The sequence below is a fragment of the Balaenoptera musculus genome, chromosome 6, assembly GCF_009873245.2.
Source record: "Balaenoptera musculus isolate JJ_BM4_2016_0621 chromosome 6, mBalMus1.pri.v3, whole genome shotgun sequence".
NCBI lineage: Eukaryota > Metazoa > Chordata > Mammalia > Artiodactyla > Balaenopteridae > Balaenoptera > Balaenoptera musculus.
The window spans coordinates 41,222,691-41,246,063 of NC_045790.1; the positions used below are offsets into that span (position 1 = coordinate 41,222,691).

The 23,373-nt window shown below is 36.1% G+C and overlaps 2 protein-coding genes across 3 annotated transcripts in view; both read left to right on the top strand.

Annotated features, from left to right (window-relative positions):
* PLAA (phospholipase A2 activating protein) overlaps nucleotides 1-5,068 on the top strand; it is a 36,758-nt gene extending 31,690 nt beyond the window's left edge. Inside the window, exons 12-14 of the mRNA XM_036856847.1 lie at nucleotides 1,466-1,567; nucleotides 3,120-3,284; nucleotides 4,327-5,068. Of these exons, the coding sequence (XP_036712742.1) occupies nucleotides 1,466-1,567; nucleotides 3,120-3,284; nucleotides 4,327-4,892 (833 nt within the window). The 3' untranslated portion in view covers nucleotides 4,893-5,068. The remainder of the gene's footprint in view (nucleotides 1-1,465; nucleotides 1,568-3,119; nucleotides 3,285-4,326) is intronic.
* Nucleotides 5,069-15,215: 10,147 nt separating this feature from the next.
* CAAP1 (caspase activity and apoptosis inhibitor 1) overlaps nucleotides 15,216-23,373 on the top strand; it is a 53,719-nt gene continuing 45,561 nt past the window's right edge. The window contains exons 1-4 of one of the 2 annotated variants that reach the window (XM_036856125.1): nucleotides 15,216-15,609; nucleotides 20,128-20,328; nucleotides 21,167-21,251; nucleotides 22,150-22,225. In XM_036856125.1, the coding sequence (XP_036712020.1) occupies nucleotides 15,304-15,609; nucleotides 20,128-20,328; nucleotides 21,167-21,251; nucleotides 22,150-22,225 (668 nt within the window). In that variant the 5' untranslated portion in view covers nucleotides 15,216-15,303. Of the gene's footprint in view, nucleotides 15,707-20,127; nucleotides 20,329-21,166; nucleotides 21,252-22,149; nucleotides 22,226-23,373 lie in introns of both variants that reach the window. The other variant, XM_036856126.1, reaches the window with a different exon arrangement.

The window sequence follows — 23,373 nt, forward strand, 5'->3', positions numbered from 1 at the left end:
ATTACAAAAGAGTCTTAAAGTTAACAGTGCTTCCTCTCATTTTTAAGAAATTAAAGTTTTTAACAGTTTGGTGTATGTAATGGACCTTTGTATACCTTATCTAAGCCACTGTCATCTCTCACCTAGACCAATGAAATAATGGCCTCCAAATTGGTCTCTCAGTCGTCCTCTGTTTATGCCCCTCCCTTGATTAAAACCCTGTAATAGCTTCCCATTGACTTCTTTTCTCTTGCCTTGCATCACATTCCTCTCTGCCTTTTTTCTTCCATACTGGCCTGCATCAGTGTCTTGAGCATGGCATGCAGTTTTCTACCTCAGGAGTTTGGTACCACTGTTCTCTTTGGGAATATTTGTGCCCTCTACTTTGCTATTTTGACCACTAATTATTGTTTGGCTTTTTCCCTCCTTTTTCTTTTTTATTTAATTTTGCAGTATAGTATTTATTAAATGAATTCAGTGAAACTTCCTGGGTATGCACATACACCTCTTGCTAGATCCTCTAGTCTATCATAAGCTCTCAATGCATCCTATACTTTTCCTTCAGAGAACTTTTCATTATACTTAATTGTTTGGACGATATTTGATTTGCAATCTCCTTACCACAACTAGACTCTAACAACCAGGAGTACAGGCAGTGTCTTTGATCATGTCAATAAATATTTTAATGCTTTGTAAGCAATTAGAATTAATTTTGTGCACTTACCTCATTCTTCATTTATCTACCTTCCCCCTTTCTATTCCTAATATACTCAGAAGATTAAAATGTTTTATTCATATTTTTTGCAAAATACCTTCATTTTACGTCAGAACAAAAATGTTGTATAAATTAAGATTTGAAATGAATGTAAGACATACATTAGATTTAAATTATGCTTTAGTTGAAGTAGCTTTTATTCACTGAGTATTGTTGAATTTTCATCTTGTGGCAGTTTGTTATTCATCATCAGATACTGAGTTAGTGTTGCTATAATGAGGACTTAAGAAGTAAATACATATGCCCTTCAGGAGCTTACAACTTGGGAGGGATTTATAAAAATGATGTAGAAAATTATTGGAGAAAATGACAATGCCTACTACATGATTTGGAATGAGAAAAGAGAGATCAGTATGCCTGGAGAAGAAGGAAATGGAAAGTTTCATAATTGTTTTGTGTTCTTTGATCTTTTAAAAACTTTCAATTTACATTGAACCTTAAAAATATGAGAGAAGTAGAAAATATGAAATGGAAAGGCTTTGTTTTACATTGAAGCTCCTATTCCAAAAACTGAAATTTATTATATTAACAAATATATACAGTATATAAAATCTTATGGATTTATTTTCTTTTTTTCTGAAGTTGGTTGTTATTTTATTGCATACACTGAATAGTTATGTATCTCAGTAATTTTGAAAACAAAAGTCAGTTAGAAAAATCTTGCTTTTGACCACTCTGAATGATTTTCACCTTCTTCTGTTCTGTAAATAGGGAACAGTGCCTACCAATCAGCTGCATCTAAGACAGCGAATATTTATTTTCCTAAAAAAGAGGCTGTCACTTTTGACCAAGCAAACCCTACACAAATATTAGGTAAGTGTATTTTAATTAAATAGTTTTCTCACATATCCACAGACTCCTTGAGTTGCTCTCAAGGCTGTTTCTCTCCTAAGCATGTGCTGGGAATCAGGTGCTTACATGATAGAGACTTGTATTTTGGTATTACACAACTGAGTCAACTAAAAATACACGATCTGATAATGGACATTAATACTTTATAAGAAACCTTACACAAATATAAGTAAATGCTTTCTGATGACTTTAATGAGAAAAAAAAATTAAAGGGGAAAAATATCAGTCGCATTCCCTAAGCTCTTAACTGATTTCAGAAAAAAAATAATGAAAACGAACGAGTGAAGCATTTAAAAAACAAAGATCTTGTCTGTAAAAATGAAACTGCTCAGTTGGCTTTCATTGCTTTTTCTGTTAATGTTTTCCTCAGAACAAAATGACTAGGTTTTGTTTTGTTTTTTGTTTGTTTGTTTATTTTTGACTGAGAGTATTACTAGCTCTGTTTTCCTCAAAGATTATGGTGAGAGTCTATTGAGATAAGATAACATACATACCTGAATATATGACAGGGGTGTTATTGTTTTGGGGGGGTTTGTTTTGTTTTGTTTCTCATCATCCTTCATACTATCTTTATAAAAATCATTCATAGGTCTTTTCTTAATTGCTTTATTTTTGAACAATAAAGAAATGTATACACACTTTTAGACAACTTGACATTCTTAAACTCTTGTACAAATAAAAAAGATCTCTTGCTTTTTGCATTCCCTTAATAAACTGTTTTAATATTTTGTTAGTGTTAAGCAATTTTTAGTGCCAAAGAATAATGAAATAGATCCAAGTTTCCAGTTATGATTGATAAAAATTTGTAAATTTGGACATTGTATCTTCTTAAACCTTTTGTGATGGAAATTTGGGCTTTTTTATTCTTGGAGATGAAAATTTTTGAGGAAATAGTGTTAGATGACTCAAAGTAACATTAATGATGACAAAGATGCTGATATTGAAGATGCATGTGAAGAGTTTTAAAGAAATAGTTTCATGAAATGTCAGTATGGTGGGAAGCAAATTAAATATGTTTTTTTAAAAATGTGATGTCAAATGTACAGATGAAACTAAGTCAATAAATTAAATATAAATACACATTTAGCTTTTTGACTATTTCATTGGCAGTCATAGAAGTTGCCATAAGTTGGCTAAAAGTTGTTATAAATTTTCTATCTGAGAAAGTAGGGGATTGACTTATATATGACATAACATTACTTTGAAAAGCATTCAAAATGATAACAAATATGGTATACTTAAAAACTTATTCAAAGCAAAAAGCTTTAGAAGATCTTAGAAGACAACAGGTAAAATAAAAATCATCACAGTAATCTTTCTTTTTCTGTACTGTACTCAGCTTAAAATTACTCCCAGGCCTTATTCTTGTTTTATGGTCTTTGATAATTGCTGTGAAAAGTCTTACCTCCTCATGGTGTGTGGTAGAGTACTCTTATTGAAAATGTTGGCATTTATGTGATATATCTGCCTAATTACAGTTAGAGAATATTGAAGGTTTGGATTTGGGTTCTAGGTAAACTGAAGGAACTTAATGGAACTGCATCGGAAGAGAAGAAGTTAACTGAGGATGACTTGGTACTTCTTGAAAAGATACTATCTCTAATATGTAATAATTCTTCAGAAAAACCCACAGCCCAGCAACTTCAGATTTTATGGAAAGCTGTTAACTGGCCTGAAGGTACAGAAACACTCTTTAAAATGTAACTAGAAAGCAGAAAGTATATCTTTTAATTTCTATCCATACTACTGGTGTTTTTAGATTAAATAAAAGTTGACATGTTAGTTGAAATTCGCATTGGGAAAAACTTCACAAAAAGGATTCACTATACCACTGTAACTCATAGTCTTGCTTTGGTCACATACCTTAAGAGAATCTGAAGGTAATGTAATGATCCTCCCATACATGGACCATTTTGTATACTCTTTCAGAGCACTTGTGGATTCCCTGCAAGCCATCCACGAAACTCTATCTGACCTGTTAAACATAGGCTACAAACATTTGCTATAAGTATGTTTTCTTTTATTTAGTTAATTAATTCTTTTTATTCCAAAAGTGTCCTCTTCCCCATTATTTTTTCATGTAATTGATTTATTGGAGAAAAAAATCATTTTTCCTGCAAAATGTCCCATATTTTGAATTTGGCTGATCACTTAATGTGTTCCTCTATCTCTGTTTTTCCTGCTAGACATAATTAGATTCTGGTTCAGTAGTTTTTTTCAAGTGAATATCCTTTATAAATGATGTTGAATACTACCTTTATATCACAGGGCCCATAATTTCTGCTTTCCTCAGTTTTAATGATGTTAAGATTGTTTAGTGCATTCATTTACATGGTGTCTACCCAGTCCCTTAAATATAAATCCTTCCACCAGTGTGTATAATAAGCATCCTATTGGCATTTGTGAACTGGAATTCTCCTATAAAGAACTTTCCCTCAATTCTTTGGTCTTGTTTTAGGATTTTTTAAAAGCAAGGTCCCAATCCTGTTCTTTGCACAAAGATTTATTGAATACTCACTGTATGTCAAGCTATTTTAATAACCCAGGAGAGTTACCATATTTTTAAAGTAATGTGATCTTGTAGCAATAAATACAGTCTCTATAAATATGAAAAATTAGTTAACACAAGTTTCAGAAGTATACACATTTTGTAAAGCAGGCATATGATTTTTAATGTTTAAAATGCTTTTTTAACATTAATGAATTTTTCTTTTCAATAGATATTGTCTTTCCTGCACTTGACATTCTTCGGTTGTCAATTAAACATCCCAGTGTGAATGAGAACTTCTGCAATGAAAAAGAAGGAGCTCGGTTCAGCAGCCATCTCATCAGTCTTCTGAACCCTAAAGGAAAGCCAGCAAACCAGCTGCTTGCTCTCAGGACTTTTTGCAATTGTTTTGTTGGCCAGGCAGGACAAAAGCTCATGATGTCCCAGAGGGAATCACTACTATCCCATGCAATAGAACTGAAATCAGGGAGCAATAAGAACATTCACATTGCTCTGGCTACATTAACCCTGAACTATTCTGTTTGTTTTCATAAAGACCATAACATTGAAGGGAAAGCTCAGTGCTTGTCAGTAATTAGCACAGTCTTGGAAGTTGTACAAGACCTGGAAGCCACTTTTAGACTTCTTGTGGCTCTTGGGACACTTATCAGTGATGATTCAAACGCTGTACAATTAGCCAAATCTTTAGGCGTTGATTCTCAAATAAAAAAGTATGCCTCGGTATCAGAACCAGCTAAAGTAAGTGAATGCTGTAGACTTATCCTAAATTTACTGTAACAGTGGGCTAGGGGACTGAGATTTTAAATTGTTAAGTATTTTTTTTTCTCACATTTCACATGACATTACAGATGATGAAAAGAATGCTGTGGATTAAGTAAAATTTCAGATCTTGTAAAGTGGGGGCGGGGAAGGGGAAACAAAGGAGAAATAAAATTTTTGCACTGATGAACTGTGAAATTTTCCTGGGTAATGGGGATAGGTTTTTTAATAGTTCAGAGATAAATGAAGAATGATCTATGACCAACAGCAACACAACTACAGTGGTGTAGTTCCCTTACCTTAGCCAACTAGGAGAAGACAAGGGCTTTTATTTATGTAATCTGCTTTACTACTTATATACCCCAGACTGTTAATTGTTGGTGGTTGTCTTTTATTTAATTTCTGCTCTACTCATTTTCATTGCTGGATTCTTTCAACAGCACTGATTGATTTCAAGGTCTTGTTTTAGGACAACTACTTTAGAATTTTTAAAATTAAGTTTGTTATAAATTATTCCATATATTGAAAAGATATAATTTCTTCATTTAAGTCCTTTGTAAATAGAAAGTTTGTTTGATGGCTCATTTTTAGTTGAAGTAAAAGCAAATTACTAAGCTGTGTTATGTGTATCAGTTCAGACGGATGAAGCCCCAAATTGACTACAGGCTTATGATCCAGTTTCTTTTCCCCTTCACTATTTGAGGTAACTTCATTATTCATTCCAATTTCGATATCTGATTGTCTATTTTTGGTCATTTCCATTATATCAAAGGGAATTTGGAATGTGTTGAATATTATCAGGCAATTGAGCGAGCAAGAATACATCAAACTGTTATTTGCAAGTCCAGAGACTGTCATGGGAAATTAGTATTTTTGAGCCTCTAACATGGTCCCGGTATAGTGCTAAACACTTTGATATTTAATTCCCAAATCCTGTTAAATGTAGGGTGATGTTACCTCTATTTTCAGAAGTAAAGATAGTGGGATGAATCATGATGGAAAAAAGGAAAAGTACAAACCATGCCATACTTCCTAGAGAGGGAGGGGGTCACAAATTTGTCTATGAACATCCTAGCAACTAACACCAAGAGGGAACCAACCCATTAATTATATAAATTATTGTGTCTAAGAGAACCTTAATTTCTTAAGAGAAGTGAAACTATTCTTAATCTAAAATAGTGAGCATCATTCCCAACATTTATGATATATAGAACCATGAATTTCCTGGCTTGCCAGATTTGGAATGCCAAATTGCAGTCTAAGAAGAACAGTTCTTCCCCAATAAGAGAGGAATGGTTTGATTGTCTAGATTAATCCAAGGAAAAACACTTGGAATATCAAAAGAGAATGGGTAAAATATAAATTGAGGGGATATGTATTTTGCTAAGTATTAAATTGCAATTTTCTGGTGTGTACCCAGATGTTAAATATTTTTTGCTGGTTCCATTAGTTACCCGTGCTTTGCTTTTTGTTGAATTGGGATCTAGGGGGTTAAGTCAAAGTTAAATGACTGCATTAAGAGTATAACTGGGTCAGCCTGGTTCAGTGCTTACGATACAGTGCTTTCTTTTTAACATGTCATGTTTAGCATGCAATTGTAAGTACAATTTATCTGCAATATTTTGAAATACTAGGTACCTTTGAATAATGGTAGGATGTAAAGTCTTCGTTAAGAATAGGAGTTTACTCTTCAAAATGTAAGGGGTGGCAAATGGTAAACACTGTTTGCTTCCCATTAGTGTACAAGTGTTTTTATAACCACTTTTATTATACTGTTATGTCATGTTTATTGAAGAAAAATTACAAAATACAGTTTAGCAAAAAGGAAAAAAAAATCCCACTTGAAAGATAAGTGATAAGTGGTGATCTAATTGTTTTAAAGATTTTTTTTAAGTTACTTTTTTCCATGATTCCCTTATTATTTTTTTCTGAATAGAAAAATACACATTCATTGAATAAAACACACACACATTAAATAAAAATTGCCTATAATTCCACTACCCAGAGAGAATCATTCTTGACATCTTGTGCCATATCAATTGGTATGTAAACGTTTTATTTTTTTAAAAAAGGATTGTATGATACACGTTGTTCAATAACCTGATTTTTAAACTTGACATATAGTACACATATTTCCACCTTAATAAATATAATATTATGTTATATCGATGTGCCCATTTCCTATTATCTGACATTGTTTCCTATTTTCAGCTATCAAGCAATGCTATGGCAAATCTCACAAGTTTCTTACTAATTCCTTAGGATACATTTTATACTTGGAATTGGTGGGTCAAGTTAATGCACATTTTTAAACTTTGATAAATGTTGCCAAATCACCTCCAGTGGTAAAAGTCTTGGAGTTAATGTCCTTCATATTGCATTAGAAACAGTTGCCTGCAAAAGAGCTAAGTTATCATTGTCTCTAATTCATTAACTATTATAGTCCCTCTGGCATTACATTTTTAAAAATGAGCATTTTAGGGAATTCCCTGGCTGTCCAGTGGTTAGGATTCCACGCTTCCACTGCAGGGGGGCAGGGTTCAATCGCTGGTTAGAGAACTAAGATCCCCCATGCCACACGATGTGGCCAAAAAATAAATAAATAAATAAAATGAGCATGTTATGATATTTTTTTCATGACTAGCTGAATTTATAACAATGTGACAAAATTTTTTTATCTACCTCATAATCTTAAAGTAATGGAAGAAGCATAGCTAAAAACCTTCTTCACAAAGATAATTCTGGGGATAAGACTGGGTTATGGCTTCCTTAGCACTTAATCACTGTATATTATGGTTATTTTGTGAAAAAATAATAAAATGTATAGAGGATCATTTGTGACGTATCATCCTTCCTAGAGGTCTTGAGATATAAATTACCCACCTGAGAATAGGAAATGTTATTCAATCATTTTAAAAAATAATTTATAATTACTCTAATTTCTAGTGCATTTTTCTGTAGAAAATTATACACAGTATCTCAGTCTGTTTCGGCTGCTACAACAAAAATACCATAGATTTCGTGGCTTAAACAACAAACATTTACTTCTCACAGTTCCAGAGACTGGAAGGTCCAAGATAAAGGTGCTGGCATATTTGGTGTTTGGTAAGGGCCCACTTTCTGGCTCTTAGATGCTGTCTTCCTGTGTCCTTGCATGGCAGAAGGGAGGGGGGAGCTCTCTGGGGACCCCTCAATCATGAGGGCTCCACTCTCATGATCTAATCACCTCCCAAAGGCTCCACCTCCAAATACCATCACGTAGGAGATTAGGTTTCAACATATTTTGAGGAGGCACATTCAGTCTGTAGCACACAGTGTAGTTGTGATTATAAATACAATTTTGAAGACTTTCATTTAACTTCATTTTTCCATGTGTTTCGTTTCAATTTTTTAATGAAAATGTTCATACATACAATGAACACTCATGGACTTGCCAACTAGGTTCTGGAGTTAACATTTTGCCATATTTGCTTTATCTCTATTGTTAATACTTCCATTCGAAATTATTTAAAAATAAGTTACAAATAACACACTTATCAACTAAATACTTCATTATGCATCTTTTAAGAAAAAAACATTTTAAAGAATATTCTTATTAATAACCACATACTAAAAGAATTAGTAATTTCATAACATCCAATATCCAGTGTCTATTCAAATTTCCTCATTGTCCTAAGAATGTTTTTTATAACTTTTGTTCTAAAGGATCTAATCTAAAAAATCAAGGTTTATGTATTGAATTCAGTTATTTGGTTATATGGCTGTTTGGTTTCTTAATCTACAACAGTTCCTCCATCTCCTTTTTTTTTTTTATCATTGACTTTGAAGTGTGTTGGCCAATCCAGAATGTTAACTACTCCTGTTTTGTATTTGTAAAAAATATTCTTATAACCCTACTGTATTACCTACTGTTGCTTAATAAATTACCTCAATACTTAGTGACTTAAAATAACACACATTTATTATCTCAAATTTTCTGTGAGTGAGGAATCCTGCCACAACTTAGCTGGTTCCTCTGCTTCTTTGTTTCACATGAGGCTGCAATCAAGGTGCCCACCAAGGCTGGGGTCTCATCTGAAGGCTTGACTGGGGAAGGACGTAGTTAGTGTTCAATTGTTTTTGATTGCTGAATTAAGGACCTCAGTTCCCAGCTGGCTGTTGGCCAGAGGCTGCCATCAGTTTTGCCTGGTGGGCCTCCCTGACATGGCTAGTTGCTTCATCAAAGCCAGGAAGAGAGAGTCTGCTAGCAGGACCAACAAGAATCTTTATAATTTAATCACAAACATGACATCCCCTCAACATCAAGATACTCTATTGCTTGGAAGTTAATTACTCAAGAAAAGTGGATTACACAAGGTTATGAATACCAGGGAGAGGGATCTTTGGTGGCCCTCTTAGAATTTGCCTGCCACACCTATTTCCTATAAACCGAAAGCTAAATCCAAAGGCTTGGTTAGATTGAAATTTGACTATTGTGGCTAGAATATTCACAGGTGATTAGTACCTGTTTTTTGTTTGATTTTTTTTTTTTTTACTTGATTGCATCATATCTGAGCTTCCTTAATGATGTTTTCCTTCCCTTAACTAAAGGAGGTTAGGAGAATAAAAATGGTATAATTGGCATTCTAGTTACCATCTCAACAAAGATGGGGGAACATTTTTTTTAAAGTTTTCTTGTTCTTAAATATTTTTCCACCTGTCTGCTTCCCAAAGTGGTTATCAGGTTTTATTTGTTTAATATTTGAAATTAGGATGCTTGTTTTCCAGGGATACTAAGAAAGGCAGGATCTTGACTTTGAGGGCAAAAGTAAACCACTCGTGCCTGTCATGGAGGAAAATAGCCTTCAGAATAAGGTGGGTAATGGAAGTTTTAGAGGAGAAGGTTGACCAACATACTTCTGTAAAGTAGGTAGGCTGATATTGATCCTAGGCCTAAGATGAATTCCTGGGACTTAAAACTTGACCCTAGGTTTCCTGGACACTTTATAATAAATCAGAAAAGTATAATGTCCAAGTGGCAATGATATTTTCATTAGATAGGATGTGATAGAGATAACATCACTCTACATTTAAGGCGTATGATATAGCAATGTTTACTCAATGGTTTGCAACTGTATTTAAAACCAACCAGTTGAGCAGCATTGCAAAGAACAGATGAATTTAAGTAAACTAAATAGCATGCATTAAGCAAGTACATTATGCTATTTCCTATGTTTACCATTATTTCCATGGGGCAAGTACTGCTAGTAATCTTACTTTTACAGGTGAAGAAACTGAAAGAGGTCAAGTAAATTTTTTTGACAAGTCAGTAGTAACAAAACAACAAAATTACATTTAAAAAATGATGTTGGCAAAACTGGATATCCATATGGAGGAAAATCTCGATTTGTAGTAGCCACTTCACTTTATCATAATAGCAACTATGATGGTTGGTAGTGGCATGTAAGGTTGATACATAGAGCAGAAAAAGGTGGCCTGAAACAAGTCCTCAAACCACATTTCTTTCATTCTTGTGTCCTCAAAGGAACTAATAAATTCAAGAAATGTTTGCTTACATCTACATCATTTAAAATTTCAATAGTAAGAGCAACCAGAGATGCAGTGTAATATAGCAAAAGAGTAGTGGCTTTGGAGTTAAAAAGCCATATAGTTCAGTGATATTTCCACCACTTACTAATGAGTTAAGGCAAGTTGCTTAACCTCAGTCCCAGTTTACACATCTCTACATTGAGATTTCATAAAATAGAAGAATAAGATATTTGTGTAAAAGCCTAGCAAAATACAGGCTTCCCTGGTGGCGCAGTGGTTAAGAATCCACCTGTCAATGCAGGGGACACAGGTTCGAGCCCTGGTCCGGGAAGATCCCACATGCCGCGGAGCAACTAAGCCCCTGCACCACAACTACTGAGCCTGCGCTCTAGAGCCTGCGAGCCCAACTACTGAAGCCTGTGCACCTAGAGCCCATGCTCTGCAACAAGAGAAGCCACAGCAAAGAGAAGCCCGCGCACCGCAACGAAGAGCAGCCCCCGCTCGCCGCATCTAGAGAAAGCCCGCGCGTAGCAATGCAGACGAACGCAGCCAAAAAAAAAAAAAAAAGCCTAGCAAAATATCTGCCACATAATGTGTTTATCAAGCATTACTTTCAAAGTTAACCAAGTCTAACATCTTCTTTAACAATGAAAGTGACTGCTGTGTACAAAGAATATTTAAAAGGAAAAGAAAAATGCTAGATTTTATTGCTATGGGGGGAAAAAGTGCCCATGTAGGTGGTAGGGGGTGGTGGTGTCCTGATGAGTTTTTTAAACTTTTTTTTTTTTTAATTTTTTTTTAAAATTTTATTTATTTATTTATTTATTTTTTATTTATTTATGGCTGTGTTGGGTCTTCGTTTCTGTGCGAGGGCTTTCTCTAGTTGTGGCAAGCGGGGACCACTCTTCATCGCGGTGCGCAGGCCTCTCACTATCGCGGCCTCTCTTGTTGCGGAGCACAGGCTCCAGACGCGCAGGCTCAGCAATTGTGGCTCACGGGCCCAGTCGCTCCGCGGCATGTGGGATCCTCCCAGACCAGGGCTCGAACCCGTGTCCCCTGCATTGGCAGGCAGACTCTCAACCACTGCGCCACCAGGGAAGCCCTGATGATTTTTTAATAAAAGCAGTTGGTTGGAACTCTAAACACAAATATCCTTACACTTCTTTATAATGCCACAGAACCTCACCATGAAATATAAAGGCCTTTCTGTTAGAATATAAGAATCACATCTACCCATCCTACAGCTGTAGCATTGAACAGTGACTCATTTGAGATCAAACAGCGTTGAAGGTCCTTCTCGTAACTAGCAGAGAAATACAAGGAAAGAGGGGGCAGGGGGAGTCTAGAAAGTATGCATATAAGTTAACTATAGCCACAGTAATACTGCACAGAAAACAATAACAAAAACGATAGCATTTATTTAGCTCAGGAGTTACAAGTTTGGGGTTTAGCTGATCCTGGCGAGGCTCATTTGTGACTCTACTCTGGACTTGACTGGATAGCTTAGCTGGGGCAGCTGAGCCCTATTTGTCTCCTCTTTCTCCTGGGACTAATGGGCTAGTCTGAGTATATAATTTTCATGGTGATGGTGGAAGCACAAGAGTGGACCATCCTAACTGCACAAGCTTTTTTTGAGACTGCTTGCTGCACATCTGCTAATATCCCCTTGGCTTCATCAAGTCATATGGCTGACTCCCCTTTGCAGGAATTATGTCTCTAGTCAGTGGAAGAAGGACATCATCAAATTACATGGCAAAGGGCATGAATACAGAGAGGTGAAGACCTGGAGCCATTAATGCCATTTACCACAGTGGCGACATAGAAAGAAGCTCTGTGTGGATCTGCAACTTCTCAGTACAGAGTTTAACAAGCATTGAGTTTCTAGCATGTGCCAGATACTGTGTTATATGTTGAGACTACAAAGATATGTAATACACGGCCTCTGTTCATGAGAACTAACAGTATTTTGAAGAAGATATTAGCAAGTGCCTGCAGTAGACAGTTGTGGTTGCTCTGTAGGGAGAACAGTAGGTTACAAAGGAAAAAGCGGCTAATCTTAGCAGGGTTCAGAATGCAAGTGATTTGGAAGGGTTTTAAATAAGAAGTGAAACCTTAGATGTAGTTAAGATGAGTGGAGGTGGGGTTTTTGAATAGTCTCGGAGGGTATATTTCTAGGAAAGGTATGGGGCAGCAGAAAAAAATGCTGTTCATGGAACATCTTACGTGTTGTAAGTTGTATTAATTAGGACTCTACATTGCAAGTGACAGAAAGTAACAGATCAGCTTAAAAAAAAAAAAAAAGAATTATTGGCTCATTGATGAAAAATGACACCATTAGGACTTTCTGTGTCTTGTTCCAGCAAGTGTCTCTTGTTGGTCTCATTCTCGTAGCATCCTTCCCAGGTCAGGGAACATGACAACTAGCAGCTATGAGGTAACTTCCTTATAGTTCATCATTTAAGATGAAAGAGCAAAATTCTCATCTAATGTCTCTTTATAAAATTCCAGAGAAGTACGGATTGGCCCCAGCATTAATACATCCTGTCCCTAGCCAATCACTGTGATTAATGCTCACTGGGTTGCTGAAGAGTAGTTATGAAAATGGCATATAAATCCCAATCTCTGTCTACCCTCCCGTATATTTGTTCCAGGGCAGAAAAGCAGTCCTGCATCTGCTTGCAGAGCTTTTAAGTTCATAACAATATTTAGTGCTGGGCCTCTTAAGCTCTATAATATTGGGTTGAACCATATGAAACTGTCACCATTCAACCAGTTTTGACCTACAAAAAAGGCAATTTCATATGGTTCAACCTAAATAGACAATGGCATCTCACTGACTCTAAGCCAACCTGTGATGTCTCTGACATTCACACCATGAGTCAAAGCCCTTTCCCTGTCCTCATGACCTCATTTAAGCTTAATTACCTCCTTAAACTCCCTACCCCAAATATAGTTATATTGGGTTAGTTAGGGTTTCTACATATAAATTTTGGAGGAACATAATTCAGTTCGTAACAAGGTCACAACCATTACATGTTATTGATTTTATGTATTTATTCTGTCTGTGAATATACTGTAATACTCCCATTCCTTTCAGGCATGAGACTTAATGAGGCTAATATGGAACTCCTGAGGGCACAGTGGGCCTGGCCTCAGCATTGACTTTAGAAGACAAATATACGGGTGGAATGGGGAGTGGAGACAGCTATTTTCCCAGACCTGGGATTGCCCCTGCAACCTGGTTTGTTTTAGGCACTTACTAAATAGTTGCTGAGTGACTGAGACACGTAGGGAATGTGGTCAAAGGGAGGTTTCTTTTTTCAACTGCTTTCTATCACCTCAATGAAAGTTAGAAAATTACTACCACCCAGCTAGTGTTGCCCTATCCTTACCTTTTTCCTTCCGTGGCTAAAGACCTCAGCTGAGACCACCCAAGCCAAACGGTGACACATTTTTTTATGTGTTCTTGATCTCTGATTTAAAAACCTGGTTTGTGTTTAGATCCAAAAATCCCACACAGCAGCCCACAAAAGCTAACATTCATAAAACTATGACCCATAATCTATTTTCAAAAACTCACTCGTCTTTTTCTTGTCCCTCATGCACTCTGTGCAGGAAATACATAATCTCCGGAAATAGTCCCTAAATTCTCTTCTATTCTTTTCCATTGCTGCCCTCACACACTGCTCCTTTTCTTTTGCATTTCTTGCCTCATATCCCTTTAAAAAATGGTCTGGGATCTCCTTATTGGTCACCTCCACTACTAAACTCTTCTTGTTTTCCTCTCCTTCAAAAAACCAAGAACTAGTGTGAACGGCAGTTTATGAGGAAAGAAGGAACAGAGAAAAGGTAGCAACACTAATATGCCAATAGTATTTTATTCCTGCTCCTCTTTCCCCAACATAAAGAATTAATTTACATTTAGCAGGTCGCTATACTTATTCTGGTAGATAAATGGTTAAACAATACCGGACTACTTGATGATGAGGAAACAGTGTTCCAATCAGTGGAAAAGTATTCAACATTGTAAGTCAAGAATACAAGTTAAAACTACTATTATCATGTGTTAGAACAAATTCTTAAAAAGATTTCAGTATATGCATGACATTCTAAGTTGGTTCAGCCCTTCTTTTTCAAAGGAACTCGATTAAATAGAAGAAAAATAAGATGCTGATATCCTTTGATCAATTTCTTTTTTTTGAGTACAAAATAATGTAAGTTTTTTCTTAAGTTATTTATAGCAGCATTTTTCTGACAATGTGCCAGGCTGTCAACAACCTAAGCGCCAGTATTTGAATATTAAATAAATTGAGAAAGAATAAATACAAGCGTCAAGGGCCTTTAGAGCGAAAAGGAATCATGCCCAGAGAGTAGTGTTAATGGGAAAAACAAAGAAGCAGAAGACCCTACTCTTGTACAACTCCCTAAAATACATTAAAAAAAAATCTATCCACGTGATGAGGATAATGAGATTTCCCTTAAATTTTCTTTATTGTTGTTAGTGTCAAACAAAAATTGAAAGACAAATGACATTGGAGAATCAAACAATATACCTTTTACCTTACTGTGTATTGTATATAGACAAAGATTGAAAAACAGTGTCAATAAGGCAAAGAGCTGTTGTAATGCTCCGCCTTGGGCCCTTTGTAGGGGTATGAAAACAAACAACAAAAGACCACCCACGCTGCTCACCTGCCGCAAACTGAAGCTTACCTCCTCGGCTGGTGGAGGCAGCGCTATTGGCCCCGGCCCCGCCTCCAGAAACGCCTCCTGACGTTAGCGATGCGGCCGGAAGTGACGTCAAAGCTGCGACGCCCGTGCCCGTCGCTAGCTGCTGCGGCAGGCTTTCGGTCGATCCAGAAGCGGCGGGATTTCCCCGGATGGTTGCAGCGGCGGGATCATGACTGGGAAGAAGTCTTCCCGGGAGAAGCGGCGCAAACGAAGCGGTCAGGAGGCGGCGGCGGCGCTCGCGGCGCCGGACCCGGTTCCCGCCGTCGCCAGCGGCGGCAGTGGAAGCACCAGCGGTTGCGGGAGCGCCAGCGGCTGCGGGAGCGTCACCTGCTGTGGGAACACCAGCTTGAGTGGAAGTGTCACTGGCGGTGGGAGCGGCGGCAGCTGCTGGGGTGGGAGCAGCGTGGAGCGCAGTGAGCGCCGTAAGCGGAGGAGCACTGACTCATCTGCCAGCGTCTCCGGCTCCTTGCAGCAGGTGCGTGCGTGCTCTTCTCGCCGCTTCTCGAAGCGGCTGCGTTTCCGGAAGAAGGTGGGCGAGGAGCGGAATGTGGCAGCGGGATGCGGAGCCGGAGGTATCTCATGTTAGCGCTGCGATCCTAAGGGGTCCCCGTGTTTGAAGTTCATGCTCCTGAGTTCCCTTGAACCCCACACTCCCACGTCTTGAACTTAAAGTTTCCGAATTTACCGATCGTCTGACTCATACTGCTTTTGGCTTCTTCCACTCCTGTGGTCTCCTCAGTCTCCTTGAAAAGTATGGGTCAGGAACTACCCTTCAGTGCCCTTGCGAGCCGCGCTTTATTTCTCTCTTCCTCCACGTTACAAGATGAGAAAATTGAGGCTCAAAGAGGTTAAGGAAGTCTACCCACAGTCACAGTTTGTTAATAACGCCTACATTCGAATGCAATATCTGATTATAAAAGCCATGTTCTTTATGCTCCATCGACCTAGCAAGATAGTAACGTTTTTTAAAAAAAGTTTGCTTACATTATAAAACAAATGCATGAATACATACTTTAAATGTATACAACACAGAAATGAAGGGAAAATCATGGAAGTCTCTGTGCTTCCCCATTAATCGTTTGATATGTAGCCTCTTTATTAACTCTTGTCAGCCCTGAATTCTTTTTTTTATTTAAAAATTTTTTTTAATTTTAATTTTTTATTGGAGTATAGTTGATTTACAGTGTTGTGTTAGTTTCAGGTGTACAGCAAAGTGCTTCAGTTATACATATACATATATATATTCTTTTTCAGCCCTGATATTTCTTATTTTTGTTCTTTTTAAATTTTTATTTATTTATTTTTGGCTGTGTTGGGTCTTCGTTGCTCCGCACAGGCTTTCTCTAGTTGCAGTGAGTGGGGACTGCTCTTCATTGCGGTGCACGGGCCTCTCATTGCAGTGGCTTCTCTTGAGCACGGGCTCTAGGCGCGCGGGCTTCAGTAGTTGTGGCACGCAGGCTCAGTAGTTGTGGCTCACGGGCTCTAGAGCGCAGGCTCAGTAGTTGTGGCTCACGGGCTTAGTTGCTCCGTGGCATGTGGGATCTTCCCAGACCAGGGCTCGAACCCATGTCCCCTGCATTGGCAGGCGGATTCTTAACCACTGCGCCTGCAGAGAAGTCCTTTTCTTTCTTTTTAATCTAAGGCTTTTAGTATAGTGTTGAACACAAGCGTTCATAGTAGGCATTCTTTTCCCATTCTTTTTTGTAGTGGAAACATTTCTAATTTTACACCAGTAAGTGTATTTGCCATAGGTTCTGAAAGATACCTTTGATCAAGTTAAGGAAATTTTCTTTAATTCGTGGTTTTCTGAGGGTTGTAGAGTTCTATCAGATGCCTTTAGGGCATTCTGTTGAGGTGATCAGTAGTTTTACTTCTTAATCTGATTATGTAATTTTATTGATAAGTTAACTTATATTGAATTGTCCTCAGCATTCTTGGGATAAATACTATTTGATTTGTTGATTTGGTTGTTGTACTCCGCTGAAATTCAGTATTTTTACTTTTGTGCCTATGTTCTTAAGTTAAATCAGCTTATTGTTTTTATTTTTGTAGTTATCCTGTCTTGTTTTGGTATCAGGGTTATTTATGGTAGCCTTATGGATTGAGTTGGGAAAGCTTTGCATTTTTTTTTGGCGTGTTCCAGAGTAGTTTATATCTTTTTCTCAAAGATATGTTGGAACTTGACTGTTGGACCATACAGCTATCGGGGTCTGGTGGATTTTTCTAGGGGTAGTGTTTTTTCCCTTAACCGCCATCTTTTTTCCCCCAAATTCTTCAATAGTTATAGATCTATGCATTTTTTCCACCCCTTTTAGATTCAGTTTTGGATATCACCATTCTTATCTTAAATAGTGTACATGTCTTTAGTACTCTTTATTATTATGGGGAGACCAATAATAAGGATTCTATAAGCATTTGCATACAGAACTAAACTGTACTTCTCATGAGAAGTAACTGTATTTGTAAAAGAAAAAAAGAAGTCATTATATATTAGGCATGTAGAGAACATCGCAAAATTCCAATAGTGCCATAATATTTGTTGTGTATTGCATTCCCTATTGTTGTTGTTAACAGCTTTATAGAGATATAATTCACATACCGTACAATTTACTAATTTCAAGTATACAGTTCACTGGTTTTTGAGTATAGTCACAGAGTGGTGCAACCATCACTGTAGTCAATTTTAAAATGTTTTCATCATCCCCAGAAGAAACCCTATGTGTAATTTTTAGCTGTCATCCCTACTACCCCTACACCCATACACCCATTCCATCCCTAGGCAATCACTAATCTACTTTCTATCTCTGTAGATTTTTTTTTTTGGCTGCGTTGGGTCTTCGTGGCTGCGCGCGGGCTTTCTCTAGTTGTGGCGAGCGGGGCTACTCTTTGTTGCGATGTGTGGGCGTCTCATTGTGGTGGCTTCTCTTGTTGCAGAGCACGGGCCCTAGGGCGTGCCGGCTTCAGTAGTTGTGGCTGCGGTTCTAGAACGCAGGCTCCGTAGTTGTGGCACACGGGCTTAGTTGCTCTGCGGCATGCGGGATCTTCCCAGACCAGGGCTCGAACCCGTGTTCCCTGCATTGGCAGGCAGATTCTTAACCACTGAGCCACCAGGGAAGTCCCCTCTATAGACTTATAAATTTCCCTGTTCTGGGCATTTTATATGAATAGAATCATATGTGATCTTTTGTGTCTGGCTTCTCTCACCTAGCATATTTTTATTTCAGAGTCTGCCCATGTTTTAACACATATCAGTACTTCATTTCTTTTTGTAGCTGAATAATATTTCATTGTGTGGCTAGTACCACATTTAATTTTTTCATTTATCAATTGATAGACATTTGGATTGTTTCCAACTTTTGGCTATTATGCATAATGCTGCTGTGAGCATTTGTGTGCCAGTTTCTGTGCAGTTTCTGTGTAATTATGGTTACATTTCTTTTGGATATATATCCAGGAATGAAATTTCTGCATCATATGGCAACTTTATAAGGAACTACAAACCGTTTTCCAAACCAGCTGCACTATTTTATATTCCTACTAGCACTCTATGGGAGTTCAGTTCCTTTACATCCTTGCTAACACCTGAATTGCTTTGTGAGCAGTTAGAACAAGAGCTAACCTTTGCTTTTTCAGTGTAATTATCATAGTATTCTTTAAAATTAGCCTGTTTTTAAACTGCATTTTAAACAATTGCATTAGAAAGTATAAAAAGGAAACCTACTTGAATAATATAGTTAGGGATTTTCCTGAGGAAATGACTTTTAAATTGATACCTGAGTTTGTTGATCTTGGGAGTATAGAGTGATGGAGAAGTGGGGAAGAAAGACTCTCCTAGACAGAAGAACAGTGTGTACAAAAGCCCTGCCTGTATGAAATGAAGGGAGAACACCTTATGTTTGAGTAGTTCAGACAAGGTCGTTGTGTTTGGAACACAATGATCATGTATGAAGGACCTAATAGACTATATTACCCTAAGAACAGTGGGAAGTCATTGACAGCTTATATCAGTAAATAGGAAGGATGAGTATATGTGCATTTTATAAAATCCATTTTGGTGACAGTATACAAAACAGATTGGCAAGACCTCAGATTAGATGTAGGGAGTCCAGTTAAGTGCTACAGATAATCTAGGCAAAAAGAGGATGGTACCTTGGATCAGGATTATGGCAGTAGATTTGGAGAGACTGGATAGATTTGGGAGATAGGAGGTAAAATTGATTGAAATGTCTTAAATTACTTGCCTGCTTTGAATATCATTAGATATATAACAGTTTTTAAAATGATAGAGACTTCCCTGGTGGCCCAGTGGCTGAGAATCCATCTTCCAATGCAGGGGACGCGGGTTCGATCCCTGGTTGGGGAACCAAGATCCCACATGCCGCGGGGCAACTAAGCCTGCGCGCTGCAACTACTGAGCCCATGCGCCTCAACTAGAGAGCCTGCGCGCTGCAAACTACAGAGCCCGTGTGCTGTAACTAAGACCCAATGCCACCAAAAATAAATAAATAAATAAATAAATATTTTTTAAAAAGAAATCTTTATTTTAAAAAATGACAATAGCTTCTGGTAAGCAATGATACTTTATTATATAATATTTGTGGTTTATAACATTTTTGCTGCTATCCCATTTCTTTTTATGAATTAAGAAGAATGACAACGCATACATAAAATTCTTGGGTGAATTGTCTACTGGAGGAATATCGTATTCCACAAGTCTAAAATTGTAGGAAATCATTCAGTATTGAGTATATTTTCATTTGTGTGTCCTAAGATATTATCTCTTCACTTTTTCTCAATTTATTGATAATTACAGAGTGGAGAGTAACTTCAAAGAATACTGAGCAATTAAATAATCTTTCCTATGGTTTTAAATAAATAATTTGTGCAAAAAAAGAATTTGGAAATGTTTAATGAAGATTTTATTAAATGAAAATATATGACATTATAGACATATTTATATTGTTTAATGGTTCTTTATCTCTTTTAATTTTAGGAAGCCAAATATCTTTTGCCAACTCTGGAAAAAGAGTTATTCTTGGCAGAGCACAGTGACCTTGAAGAAGGTGGATTAGACCTGACTGTGGCATTAAAACCAGTTAGTTTCTATATATCAGACAAAAAAGAAATGCTTCAGCAGTGTTTCTGTATCATAGGAGAGAAGAAGTTACAGAAGATGCTTCCTGATGTGTTAAAGGTACTTCATTACATACATTATCAGGCTATCCACATATACAGAAATATACAAACACTTTTTTTATAGCAATCATTTTACTTAATGGAAATTATAATTGGATGTTTTCAACTAATATGAGCTACTTCAAAAAGATATAAAGAAGGAATTTTGTAGAACCGTAAATGGCTTTGTCTATTTAAAAATTTGCCAGGAAGAAATAGGGTACTTTACTATATTTAGGTAAGGAATTTTTTGACCTTCTGGAAATTATTCTATTAAATACAGGCAGTTTAAGTAACTAAGTTAGAGGTATACTGATTCTTTTTGGTGCTTTAAGAAGTAGTGTACTGCTGTGTAACAGTATGCAATGATAGTTGGTAATAGCCTATATTTCATTAAATTCATAAATGTTTTCATATATTTATCTCTGAAAATTATTCAGGGAAATACATGGTATTCTAATTTTACAGATGTGGAAAAAAAGCCGTGGACAAGTTAAGCCCAACATCATATATATCTAAGATGTATGGAACTAGGACTTGAATATTTAAGCCTTTAGAGGTATTACCTAACATAAGTAGGCTGCTATTAAGAATATCTGGGCACCTACTTATTCTTCAGTTTGTTCTTTCATAATAAACATGACTTTATATATCCAAATCAAAACTCTATAAATTATAATGTTTACATGTTAACTGGCAGGTCTTCACATTTCATCCCAGAAAAAAATTTATGTGACTTTTAATTTGTTTTACTGTAGGATTTTGCTTAGCAGACTTTTTTTAAATGGTTGCTGTTTTCTAGTTTACATTGGTGCTGTGTTATATAAATGCATTTTTTAAAATGTTATTTTCTTTAGAACTGTTCAATAGAAGAAATTAAAAAACTGTGCCAGGAACAGTTAGAGCTCCTGTCTGAAAAAAAAATCTTGAAGATTCTTGAGGGTAAGAATGCGTATTTCTACCTTCTGGTAACTTAGGGGTTAATACTATACTTAGCATAAATCCTGAGGTATTCTTTTTTTTGTTGTTTTTTTTTTAACTTGACTGTTACTTTAATTTTATTATTGGGTAATCACTGAGTATTTTTACCTCTGTACAGAAATATAGTTTACATATCAGAATAGCATCTCAGGAATGGACTTTTTGATGTATGTATGGTTTCTCCAAATCAGTTGTGTAGGTAAGAACATTAAGTTTGTGCACAATAAAAAAATGAAATAAAAAATGTTTACCCAAAATGCTATAAAAAAATTACTTGTTGAGAAGGCAAAGCCTTCTCTTAAAATATTTTAAAATTTTCTGCTTTATATTCTTACTGCTTTTAATTATCTGTTGAATACCATTTCTGCTCTAATAAGTCCCAAATGCAGAGTTAGAAGAATTGCCAACATTTATCTGTCTGCCTGAAGTAAGACTCTTCTTTGTATATATTACCTGTAGAATTTTGGATTTTAAAGCTTTTCTTTTTGGACTCTACAAGGATATTAGCATTAGCATTACAAGAGAAGGAACAAAAAAATGGAGGATTTCAATTTCCAGAGATAACATCTTTTTTAAATGTAAAATGGTAATAGATGTATACATGTGTGTATAGTTTGTAAGTATTATATGTACACACATTCTTGCTTATATATATTTTGTACATTTATAAAATAGATAAAGGGAAGGCAATGACAAATACCTAATAAGGCATTTTAAATATAAGCAATTAAAAATGTCATCTTTCAGCAACTCTCAAGTTTTTTAATCGTCACTTTATACATGACACTTTCTGTATAATGATTAAATCACTCTGACATTCTATGAGCATGCTTTCTATTTTTTTTATGTCATTCATAAGGTGACAATGGTATGGACTCTGATATGGAAGAAGAGGCAGATGATGGCTCTAAGATGGGATCTGATTTAGTTAGTCAGTAAGTTAAAAACTTTCATTTTTATTTCAGAATTTCTTTGTTATCCCTTTGGTGATTTCTTACCTCAAGAATGTGATTGTTTTTCTGTGTTATATTTATATAAAGTGATTCAACAATGTTGGATTGATTTTTTTACTTGTAATGATTAGTCTTTTTGGTATATATGAGAATGAAGTTAATTGCTTTCAGGATTAAGATGATTTTCTTAAACTACTGCTCAGATATAGGACTGCAACAATGCTAACCTTAAGCAGAATCACATTTCTCATTTGGAATTTGAATATACGTATCACTAGTGATACCCACGGTTTATTAAGTATTATACTTACTCTACCAAACATTATGTTAGTAGTTTAGAAGACTTTATCTCGCTGAATATCTTCTACATACCTATTAATGTTTGGTGATAATAGCTTCTTTTCACAGCTGAGATAATAAGGTGGTTCACTTTATATAGGTACATATAATTTGATTATTGTGATGATGAAAAATACCTGATGTTTTGGGATGCTGACTAATCAAGAAGCAACATGCTAATTTCTTTTTCTAGATTATTCTGCTCTGCCATGGGCTCATCAAACTTTCACCAACTGATTTTATTATCTATTGATGATTTTTGACTAAAACAATTTTTTTTTTGGTAGTTGCCAAAGACTGACTTTTATCTCTGTTTGCAGAGTTTGGCTATAGGCAGTAGCACAAATAAAAACAGATAACCAGAGGCAGTCGCATAAATAAGTAGCACATATTTAACCTGAAACCTTGAGTATAATTTCATTTCTAATACAATGCTATTGGGTAAGTATCACTGAAAAAAGATAATTTAATTTCATGTTATAACTGTAGAGGGCATCAAATAATCTACTTACACTGAAGTATTGAAGAAATCATTGTATCTTGGTTGCCTCATAATCAGTAGATTTTTGGTCATCACATACATCTTGCCTAGGAGTGTCACAGGATGATTGATACTTACCCACAGAGTAAAAAATGTACACATTTCTAAAAAGTCTTGCTATTGATTTTCCTTCAAAATACTTAGCTTTAAATTGTCTATGTAGTATGCTAATCTAGTTCAGATAGTTTAACCATTTACAAGGCTTGTCACTTTTTAGTACTTTTTAGTTTCTTTTTTTTTTTCCTTTTTC